The sequence below is a fragment of the Vidua macroura genome, chromosome 15, assembly GCF_024509145.1.
Source record: "Vidua macroura isolate BioBank_ID:100142 chromosome 15, ASM2450914v1, whole genome shotgun sequence".
NCBI lineage: Eukaryota > Metazoa > Chordata > Aves > Passeriformes > Viduidae > Vidua > Vidua macroura.
This window is the reverse complement of record NC_071585.1, coordinates 3096110-3108219: the sequence shown is the minus strand read 5'-3', so window position 1 is coordinate 3108219 and position 12110 is coordinate 3096110. Positions and strand designations below refer to the sequence as shown.

At 41.1% G+C, this 12110-nt stretch overlaps 1 protein-coding gene across 5 annotated transcripts in view; it reads left to right on the top strand.

The window, feature by feature from the left end:
* The window catches only part of LOC128814914 (protocadherin alpha-C2-like), a 93256-nt gene that overhangs the window by 54650 nt on the left and 26496 nt on the right, over positions 1 to 12110 (top strand). For all 5 annotated transcript variants that reach the window (XM_053991225.1, XM_053991224.1, XM_053991222.1 and 2 more), the window contains exon 3: positions 363 to 451. In XM_053991225.1, the coding sequence (XP_053847200.1) occupies positions 363 to 451 (89 nt within the window). The remainder of the gene's footprint in view (positions 1 to 362; positions 452 to 12110) is intronic.

Below are 12110 nucleotides of genomic sequence, written 5' to 3'. Positions count from 1 at the left end.
GGCGTAATGACAGAAGCTCAGAACTAAATCCAACTTTTTAATCATTTGCCTAATGTTGCTACATCCTAATAGCAAAGATGTGTCACTTCCTTGTTAGTGACTCCCAGTCAATGAGAGTGAAGTGTCCTGCAGGTGTGTTTGTTTTGTAAGTTATTCCACGACTGGGTTTTAGTAAATAATCAAAGGTATTTTTTGCAAGTCAAAACAGCTGCTTCTCATGCTGCTAACTCATGCAATACTGTAGGAGTAGCTGCACAGTGAGAAATAGCTATGAATTTTAAAAAGTAGCAGGAAAGGGAAATGCTGTGAAGCCCAGGGCAGAAGGGAGCTGTATAACCCAACTGTGATATTTGCTTACCCAGTGCTGTGCATATGGAGGAGGCAGGAGTCCTGCGTGGAGGAGCAGCAGGGCCTGATCAGCAGTGGCCAACAGTCTCCAGTGCTACAGCAGGTAAGGATGTGAGAATCCAGAATATCTGTGAAGGTTGCATGTTAACTGCAGTAGACCTCCTAATGCTGCTATTTACTTTTTCCTCTGTTTTGTATCACTGAGGGAAGACCCTCAGATGAGCTCAGCTGGTCAGAGCATGGTGCTAAGAACCCCAAAGTTGTGGGTTCAGTCCCTGTGTGAGATATGAGCCATTCCCTCAGGAGTTGGACTTGATGATCCTTGTGGGTCCCTTCCAACTCAGAATATTCTGTGATCTGGATTATAAAGTTCTTGTCAATTATTCTGTGGAATCGAAATAGAGTGGAACAATAAAGCATGAAGTACTTTTTCTTTACTCAGTCTCAGATGAGCACTGGAGATAAGAGTCCCTGATCCCAGCTTTCACCCAGCTTTTGGAGGTTACTGGTTTGTGTAATGGAATAATGGAAGAATGGTTCAGTTCTGATGTGTCTATTCAGGTGTGTGTATTCCAGAGCTGGTGTGCCCTCCATTTCAAAAGAACTGTAAAACTGGGCTAGGAGCTTATCAGTTTTCCCTTTGTTATTTTTACAAAGCCAGTAAGTCTCTTTGAATGTCTCTTCTCATTTTACTTTTCTGTGGTGAAATAAGACCTAATTTTTTTCTAGCTATTTTCATTCACTAATACATGATGATGGAAACTAAAATGTTATTTATTTGTCAAAATAAATTGACAAAAAGCATGGTTTAGAATGTAGCTTCATTTGCTCTGTCACTGACTGATGACTTCACAGCAGTGAATAAGAGTTGGCAGAAGGTTCTTGTGGAGTTTAGAAAAAAAAAATCCACCTGGATGTTCCACAGTGCATAAAAAAAATATCCTCACTTTTGATTTTGGAGCAGAAATAATATAGAGACATAGAGGAGCAGTCAGTCACTGTTTTCAGCCATGTCCAGATGAAACTGTAAACTCAGTGGATGCTCTGTGTAGGGTGGTGAGCCCTGTATGGCAGCTCTGTGAGCACTCAGTCAGGCATTGATGTGAGCAGTGATGCCCATATCACAGAGGCAGCTCAAATGCTGGGCAGTGGGGTCTCCAGCAGCAAAAATGATAATTACTTCATTTAATCTTTTTGGTGCAAGTCTTTCTTTCTATTTAAATGTGAATTTCACCTGGATAAAGGGCTGAGGAACAACGTGAGGATTTGCAATCAAGTTACAACATCCACAGATTAATGGTGCCCAGCAAAACCTGCACTGGTCTTGCAGAAGAGCTGTTTGCAGAAACAGATTTGGGAATTACTTTGATGTATAATGGAGCCCTAGGCTATGACCAGATGGGGTTTGTGTGCCCTTCCTTCTGCTGCAGGCTTTGCAGGAGCACACAGCCTTTGCAGAATATGCAGGGTGTGTGACTGTTGAGCTTGCATTTGAAAATGTCACCACAAGAACACTCCAACCTTTGCAAAGGCTTCCCTCAGGCTTTTGGCTGCACTGATCATCCTTGACTGAGCACTCAGTGCTTTGCCTCATACCCAGTTCAGCATGGATACAAACATTCTCCCAGATGTTTTCATGCTGGTGCTGCCAATTTCCAAGCACCAGAATTGAAGTGCAAAGGTAGCATGGTTCTGTCATCTGAGGAGGTTCAGTGGCATTTGGGTCCCAGAGCCCTGTTCCCCTGTCTGGAGTCCTGCTTGCTATTCTATTTTGGGGCTTGTCATTTTAGACTTGCTTTGGGAACCTGAATCTCTTTGTTTGAGCAGCAGTAACCCTTGGCTCTTATTGCTGCTTCCTTCCATGACTTGTGAGGCACTTGTGCAATGAATGCATCCCAGCACAAAGAAGATTATTTTGTTTTGTCTTTGTCCTCTCCCAAGTGGTGACCCTGATATTACATTAATTAGACTTTTTCTTTTTTTTTGTAGGGGGATTCAGATAGTATTCTTCTCCTCTCTTTGTAACCAAAAGCTTTAGATGTCCCTGATCCTTCATAGCAAAGTGTTTCATGGGGAAATCTCAGGATTAAAGGTTGTGTTAGCTTTTGTAGCCTCACTACACCACATATTTAGCAAATTTCTACCACTGCTTTAGAATCCTGCCTATAGTTTCCCACAGATATCTATTTCTGTGCTTCTTTCCTTTTTTGGTTTAGGTTCAAGACCTGTAATAACAAGTCAAGTGTTAAATCAGTAAATCCTTAATTCCCAATATATAGCTGAACTCCAACATCATCACGCATTTTTCAGCAAATACGTGTTGCCCAAGCAAAACCTGGCCCTTATTTGACTGACAGCATGCCTGTTGACTTTACTGAATATTTCATCCATGCAAAGAACAGTGATTCTGGATGTGGCATTTTTTAAATTGTGTTTGCATCTTCTTAGGCACCAGTCCAACCAATTGTAGGTTTGCAGCTGGGAGACTTCTGGGTGAGCTGGGACAAGAAGGTTCAAACTCCCTCTGGCTTTGAGTTTAGCACTCTGAGGCATCTTGTTAGTCCCCCACATGCAAGATAGTGAGATCAGGGAATGAAGACACATTTCTGGTTTCTGCTCTATGTCCTTTGACAGTTTTGGCAATTCTATCAGACTTTAGATGACCACTAATGTGGGTGAACTCTGTTTTTTTGATAACTAACTCAGAATAAATGGAGCTTGATTGGCAAAAAATGGTGAGAGCTCATAACAGAAATTAAGATGAATGGAAATTTTGCTCTAGACATAAAACACTGAAGATATCTGACTAAATCAGACTTATGAATAATTCAGAGCTTAGAGTTAGTAGGCGTTAGACAAATCTGTGTGTATCTCTCTGTGCTGCTGGTTCCAATCTACAAAACAGAAGTGGTGCAATGCAAATGCTTCAAAATGCATTTTTGCTAGACAAAAACAATCTAAAGATGCTTTCACAACACATGTAAGATTCAGGAGAACAATAAGGATTTGTGGTGAAAAATAGTCATGAGAAATTTCAAGTCCTGTATTCAATGTAGACTTTATATGTGTGCAGTAAATAAGGCACTGGGCCACACACCATATGTAGAGAGGGGGAAACAAAAGACTTCCATTCAGACAGCTCTGTAAAAGAGGAAAGGATCTCATGATAAAATCTGCATCTGAAATTGTAAGAGTGTAGGTGAAGCTGTGGGTGAAATACTGGCATCTCTGAAGTCCATGTCAAATAGCCCATGGACTTTCAGGAAATTAGGATTTCAGTGTCTACCCTCTTAAATATGCACAAGGGACAGAATTAGGATTGCCTAGGCAAATGCCATCCTAAAATACACTAATTTTCTACTTCAGATTTTGCTGTGGTAACATTCTTCTAAATATATCTGCTATTTCTTTTCCTTTTCTCAGGGAATTAGCTGGGGAGGAGAGGTGGCAATGCTGTTTCTTCCTTCCTGTTCTGGGGCCCCAGAGTTGATTGCAGTGCAATTATTTTAACCTGTCTGCACTGCCTGGGCTCTCCCAAGGACAGAAGGATGGCAGACAGACCATCATGGACTGACTGGGAGCACTGCAGGAAGAAATTTTTCCCTGTGAGGGTGGCAGGCCCTGGCACAGGGTGCCAGAGCAGCTGTGGCTGCCCCTGGATCCCTGGAAATGTCCAAGGCCAGGTTAGACAGAGCTTGGAGCAACCTGGGACAGTGGAAGGTGTCCCATGGCAGGCTGGTGGAACAAGAGGATAAATAAAGTCCCTTTATACAAAGCTTCTTGCATCTCATCACCCCAAATCTGAATCTTTCAGCATTTGTCCTCTGAGAATTTGTGTGTCTCACAACTTTCCTGGTTTTATTCTGTTTTTCCTGCTGTTTCTTACTTCCTGCCTGTGACCTTCTCACATGTGCCAGCCTAGCTAGGGATATTCCTTGCCCATATGCTCCTAGGCTGCCCTGGGTTTACACTGGGAACTACAGTTCCTCTGGAATAAATTTGTATTGCTCTCAGAGGAAGGTTCCTGCTGCAACCACCTGGAATGCAGACAAGGTCCATTGGTGGGGCATGATATGCAGAATAAGTTATAAATTCAGAAAACTAAATGTGAACCAACTGTAAATATGTTAAATAAGCAAAATTTCCTGCAAAGTGAAGTCAGTCTTCCTAGTGAGTTTTGTACTGCTGGTTTGGGGTAGGGTGTTGTGAGCAGAATGACTGTGGGAAAACTGTGAAGAAAGGACAGGGGTTCTTGTGTGGATTTTAAGAAAAATGTCCAAGAATGCCTTGATAGGGAAAGAAATAATTATAATTGTTAGTTGTGGCATTCCCAATTCTTTGTTTCACAGACTAATTTGGATGTCAAGCAAGTAAATCCAACCTGAATCAGAATATTATATCTGAAAGAAATATTTCATTCCAATGAAACTGTGAGAAGGACCCAGATGAGATATGGGATGGTTGTGCAAGGAGAAGAGATCTGAGCAGAGAAACCTAAGGGCATGAGAAGGGACACTATTATTTAATGAAAGGATGGGACCACAGCTGGGCTAAAAACAATTTATTGCTCAGATAAACATCAGTCTCAGAGGCTGTGAGATTTAAGAGAGCAAGCAATCGGCCATAGCTCAAAATTGTCACAAGTTCTTCATTACAAGGCAATATAGAACTTTCTAATCCAATGGACAGTTGCCACAAAGTTTATTTTGCTTTTCTAACCTATCACCTTTACTTAATTTTGGTGCACTGTGGATACTTTTATTCAATAGGCTACTATCTATGCTTCTGTTACAACATCTAAACTCTTAGCTTACTCTATAGAACCACACCCCTACATTATAAACCCTTCACCATCTTATTAATACAGTTTTTTACTTACTGAAGGCATATTCTTACTTACAACTATAGGAACATAAGTTTATTATTTGTCTGCTTAATATCTGTGTGTTGTATTTTTACATCAATCCAAGCTTCTCCCAAAGCTGCAGATCAAACCCTTCAATGTCTGTGGCAGTTTCCATCTTTCCATTTCCCATATCACAGCAGTAAAAATCTTGTATAGAAAGGTGAGCACAGAGGATCTGGTAGAGAGAAGCAGTTGGGAGAGATGCTAGAAGGTCTGCAGGAGGCAGATAGCCTTGGGAATGGCAGTGTTGATTTTGAAGTGACTACTGAGCATGGGTCACTGGAAAGAAGATTGGCACCCTGGGCTTGGGTGATAGCTTGTGATGAGTGGGACAGAGAGCTGCACTGCAGTTGTTCTTTTCGTGGAATAACCATTGGACATTGTGTGCATCTCTGAGTCCATGCAGCAGCAGCACAGAAGGAATGGAAAGTGTTTTAGGGGGGGATTGAGTCTCGCTGTTAGAACAGACACTGGTCTTGAAATCAGGCAGGCATTACAGGAGGAGCTGTCAAGGGCCCCACAGCACTGTCACAAAGCTCTTGGCCACTGAATTAGTCTTCTAAAAATCCAGTTTAAAGAGAAAGAGCCTAAGAAAATTACTCAGAGAGTGATGAGACCTAAGTTGTAACATATTTCATATGATGCAGCTTTATACTGTGACTATAAGTAAAGGACAATTTCTTCCTGAAATGTCAGTGAATTTCTATTCTCCTTCTTCAAAAGACCTTCCTCACCTACAGAAAAAAGGGTGTGATTAAGACTCATCAAGCAAAGAATGTGCAGGGGCTGAAAGTGCTGCTTCTTTGAGACTGTTAAAGGTTAATTTACAAATAACAGCACTGCTCTGGCTTAGCTTTAGCAGTTCATTGATTAAAGCTATAAAAGATAATAGCTAATTAGCAACCCAGAATACAGAACCAGGTTCCTGCAGAACGTTTAAAATGGAAGGAGCTAGAAAATGCAGCTGTGCATATCTACAGCCTCTCTCTATTTTTTTAATTAATGACCAATTTTCTATGGGATTTCATAATTCCAACCTTCAAAACCAGAAATACATAGAATATATATTTATATATGCATAATATATATATATTATATAATATATAATTATATATATAAAAAATATCAGCCCTAAAATTCATATCTTTAGTGGTCTAAGAAACACTGTGATAATATATATAACATTTTAAAGAACAGAAAAGGGGAATACAGAACAGCCTAGTTATTTATGTTTCTCATGAAAATTAGTCTTCAAAACAGTGATTTAATAAATTCCCAAAATGAAGGTCCTACGCAGCTCCTAAGAATTCGTAGGAAAGTGTCACAGAGATTTGGTTCACAGCCTCTTGAATCATGGAAAAAATCTTGCCCTTAAAGCACACTGAAGTAATTATTTGAAGCTGCAGTATCTACCAGCTCAGTGGGGTCTGAGGAAGGCAATCATGCCAGCTTGCTTGTGTGGATGCAGTGCACTGCCTAACCTGAAATAGAAATAATCTGCAAGGGCTATATAAGGCTAAATCCCTTTCTTTTATTTTATGTTTAGATTTTGGTCATTGAATTCTCGACTCAATTCCAGCCAGTTGCTGAGACTTTCTACATGATGTACAGTCTTGAGTTTTGCCTCTGCTCCCAGAACATTTTATTCCCAGGACATTCCCTGCATCCTTCCTGCTTTTTGGCTTTCTACTTCTGTTTATTCCATTTTCACTCCTTTCTTCTTACCTATCTGGTTTACCAAGTATGTACCTCTCTCTCTCTAATTTTTCTTGTTTTCATCTTTCATCTAATGACTTTGGTCTCCTCCTGCTCATCTGTCCACTGCCTCCCCTCTGTATTGTTATTTCAGGAATGTTGAAATGTAGGTCACCAGCTTGGCCCCACATCACCTTTTCAATATTTCATACTGAACTAAGAATTTTCAGGGATAAATGCTTCTCATTTTGACAGCCTGATGGAAGCTGGAGAGGACTAAGAATTTCAAATGCTACTTGGACTGAAGAAAAGCATTTTGAAATCAAAAGGACTTTTTCAAAAGTACATGTCCAAAATATATATTTTTATGACAGATGCAGCTTGACATACAGATCATTATTTTTTAAAAACTGATTACTGTTAAGGCCAGGAACTCATCTGCCTCACCCCATCCAAACTGTGGTTGAAGCAGCACTTTGGACTTTCAATATTTGGAGACAGGACTGGATAAATTAATAGGTTAGTTTAGATTTCCGTTCAGCTGAGTGAGCAAGGAGAGGAGGGGATGATAGATGATATTATATAGAAACTGCAGTCATGACTTGGCTAAAGTTAAATTTACTCTCTGTTAATTTATTTTCCCCTTAGCTGCAAAGCCCTCATGACTGACCTGAAATAGTGTTTGTGATCTTTATCAAGGGGTCCATTATTTTTCAGCAGGGAGTACCAACTAAATGAGATGACATGGATGAGAGATTTAATACCTTAGTCCTTGAAGGCTCAGTGTAAGGAAAAAAGGATAGGACTCATCAGAATTTGGAAAAGGCTAATGCTGGAAACTTCTAAATTGTATGGTCTCTTTGACTTCATGTATTTGAGTAAGACTTTGTGTTAATTTTAACTGTCAAAGAGAATGGTCTTGGAAGAGTTTATGTCTTCATCTACTATGGCAAATTCTTGATTTCACCTGCTGCAAATTTTTGTGAGAAGAATTTCCCTTTCTCATTAGGCCCAGAATGCATTTGTGCATCATTTAGTCCAGTCCCTGTGTATGTGCATCCTTCCTTTTGGATTAGGACCACTTTGTCCCTGACTGGAGCCAGTTGTTGAATTTTCCCAAGTGGAGATCGAGTCCAGTTTCTGATCCCCACATGGGGTGCTTGTTTCAATGCAGGTTTCCTAAAGGCAGGACTGGTAGCTCCAGCTGAGCTGTAAATAACCCAGGGGACCTGCAAAATTCCTGAAACCAGCAATGAAATAAGAGTAAAGGGGGCAAAAGGCTGGAGGTTCTCTGTGACTGAACAATATGAAGAAAGTCTTCTGAAACTGTGAGCAAAAGCTGCTGCAGCTCCAGACTTCATCATTTTAAGAAGTGATAAAGAGATTTTACGTAAGCAGTTTATCTGGCTATAATTTCTATATTTAGGCACTGGGAGAAAGTTTAATAGCAATAACTCTTTGTCTATTTAATTCACCCTTTTCTGTAATAATCTTTTTGCTGCCTCAAAATGGAGGCTAAATTTGCACTTAAAAAATAAAAATATTTTTCGTAACTGAGCCAAAAAATAAAAGCGGGGGTGGGGGCAAATATAACATTTGCCAGATGATGTGATTAGTTCTTAGACATCTGATAGGAAATTATTTTATAAATATAATAAACTCGGATTTTCAAATCTAAACAACTTTTTCACTGTCTGTTGCTTTAGGCATGTTGGTCTTTGTGATCTTCATAACAATGCCAGTGAGTTTGCCTTGTCTGCCTACTGGTAATATTTTGTAGCTACACAGAAGACATGGATTTTGATTCCTGTCTTTATTATTTTCTCAGCAGTTTCAATAAATAAATAGAAAAATCACTCCCTTGCCGCTGTACTACCTTGGGTTGTGATCTTGTCAGAACTTATAAACTAAACAAGTGTTTATCTGGTCAGTACTTCAGGGAATTGATGGTAATCAAATTGTTTCCACTTGAGCTTACAGCTGCTTTATTTTATTTCCCTGTTGTGCCTCGCTTTTGTGTTCATGGTTTGGGAGTTGTTTTTTTTTTTTTTCTACTGCTGTGGACTTTATGTTATTCTGTTTAGATTTTTTTTAAAGAAAATATACTCAAGTAAATGTTAAAACAACCTATGATATTTATGATTCCAGGTGAAGTTTAACCCTGTTATCTCTTGCAATATACAATTCACTATCTGATAGAAAATAGATGGATAAAATAAGGATGTTTCTAAGTAATCCTAAGAAATTCTGGTCTGGAATGTATTTATATTGCCAGTGGTGGAAGAAGAAAAGAGGTTGAGGGAATCCAGACCACTCTGTGATATTGAATCTTCTCTTAATGGATGTCTGCCTGTGTGCAGCACTTTGCTGTACACAAGGGTCATAAATGTATTTTTCATGTGTTTATTTTTGTAACCAGGCATTGCTTCAGCGTCTGTTGTTCATGGAGTGTGGCAGTGCCTCCCAGGTCAGGTGGTGCTGCACAAAGCCCACACAAAGAGCAAAAGACAAGCTTTGCCTCAAGGAACTTGCCACTGACATGAGCAGGGCAGACAAAGTCTGGGAACACAAGGGAAAGGACATGTTCTTTATCCTGGTTTAAAAAGGGGAAAAACAGGAAAATTAAAATTACTCTTATCACAGAGTGCTCTGTGGGGATGGCGAGCAGCATCCACCTGGCCCAAAATGCTCTCACTGCAGCAGGAGGGAATGAAGAATTAACAGCATTGTGAGACACTTTTGGGGCTCTCCTTCCCTGCTCCTTTCCAGCTGCTGAGCCATGCAGAGCCCATTAGGTCAGGACTTCCTGAACACTGCAGTTATTCCTGCTTCTCTGCAGTGCTCACAGGCCCTTTGCCTGTGAAGTCTGACCTTTAGCAGCTCCCAAGCCCTGCTTGTAAAGAGGCAGGAGAGGCTGCTGCCTGTTCCTCTGGGCCATTGGAGAGAGACTTCCACCAGAGTGACAGGACAAGGGGGAATGGCTTCACAACGACAGAGCAGGTTTAGATTACATATTAGGAAGACATTCTTTCCTTTGAGGGTGGTGAGGCCCTGGCACAAATTGCCCAGGGAAATTGTGAATCCCCATCCTTGGAAGTGTTCAAGGGCAGGTTGGATTGAGCTTGGAGCAAGCTGGGATAGTGGAAGGTGTCCCTTCCCATGGCAGGGGGGTTGGAATGAGATGGTCTTTAAGGCCACTTCCAAGCCAAGCCATTCCATGATTCTATAGTGATGTTTCTCTCTTGTGAACCTCTCTGATCTCTTGGCTGTGCCCTGGTTTTGCTGAGACTCCAGAACAGGGCTGCACAAGGCAGAGAAAGCAATATGTGCATGTTTTACCAGTACACATTCTGCCTATTTATGAAACACTGACCTGGAGATGCTGATTTTACTCCAAGAGCTAAACCCTGAAATCATTCAGTCATTACTTGTGTGCACTCAAAGGGTGCAGTGAGAGATGTAAAACAGCAATAGCAGCACACAAAGGCTTCCCCTTCATTATGAGAATTTAATTCTCAGAAAATCAAGGCTCTGGCTGTGGAGGAAATGAATCTGAATGCAGCTTCTCTGCTCTTGTCTTATATAATTACAGTCAGCCATCCCTAAAAGCATCCCCCCTTAGCATGCACGCAACTAGCAAAATAAATAGGTTGATTAGGAAGGAAAAAAAAACCACACCAGAAACCCTTTGTGGTCTTGTGGAAATTGTTCCTATGTGTTTATGCTGAGAAAAAGAGTGTGCTGCTTCTGTCTGCACAGGTGGATAAAAGGTTCAGAGAACACAGGAGACTTGGTGCAGCCTGGGTGTCCCCACTGAGCATGCAGGGCTGGGGTCAGATACCAAGAGGTGACCAGAACAAACCAGTGAACAGCAGCAGGTCATCCCACAACAAAGCTCTGGAGGCTGCAGCTAGAACAGACCTGACTGAGAGTGGTTTGAATATGATGAAATTAATTTTTTGTCTTTCTTTTGAGTTGATTACTAGGAACAGGACAAGTGCTTCAAAAGGATGAGTGTGGAGTGACAGGACAAGGTGGGGATTGGCTTCAAACTTAGAGAATAGGTTTAGGTTGGATGCTAAGAAGAAATTCTTCCCTGAGAGGGTGGTGAGGTGTAGCACAGGGTGCCCAGAGAAGCTGTGCCTGCCCCATCCCTGGCAGTGTCCAAGGCAAGGCTGGATGGGGCTGGGAGCAACCTGGGATAGTGGAAGGTGTCCCTGCCCATGGCAGGGAGTTGGAACTAAGTGAGCTTTAAGGTCCCTTCCACCCCAAGCCCTTCTACAATTTGCTGTTTGCATCCCAGTTCTTGTCTCATGCCTCTCTTGCATGACTTCTTTTTGGGCTGTTCTGTAAAGGAGTTTTTGAAAAAGCAAGAGTTGTTTCCTGACAAGCAAATCCTGTGCCCGTGGATTCCCAGACTGTCTGGTGGTGTGGGTGCTGTCCTGCAGCACGGAGTGAGGTGGGATTTGGGGGGCTGCACAGGGCGTTTAAACTCCATTTATAGGTCAGACCTCAGTGTATAATACTGAAGCACATGGAAAACAGGCTGCTGTCCTGGCTGGGAGTGGCACTAATTAGATCCCTAATTGTGCAGCTAATCTCCTTAGGCTCACTTCGACAATTAAGGGCAAGAGAAGTCCTCTGCCCTTCCCTCTCTGCATTTATCCCTGTGGTTACTTGAGCTGGCCCAGGGATTTTGCCTGAAGTTATGCCTTATCCTGTAACCACACCTCCTTGGCCTAGTGCCTGAGCCTTTGGATAGCTTATTCTGGTGAAATTATTCAAACTTTGAAAAAAGAAACAGTTATTTCCAAGATGCAAGCTCTGATCTTCAAGTCATTTCAGCATTTTTTTCATATGCAGATTTTTAATGCATTGAGAGGCACTTGAAAATCCAGAACACAGTCTATGCTTATAAACAATCAGGAAAGCCATGAGCTTTCTTTAGTCCCTTTGATTAAATTTTCTGATATTTGTGTTCCACATAATCACTTGAATGTGGTAGCTGAGTTTAAAGGAAGAATGTTGTAAGACAGAAGAAGATGAAAGATGTTTTGACCAAAGGCAGTGAGTGAAAAATGGCAAAATAAATAATAAATATATTATCATAATACTGAAAAATGCAGAACAAACGATTTCTCCCCAAACTTTCCTTCAAACT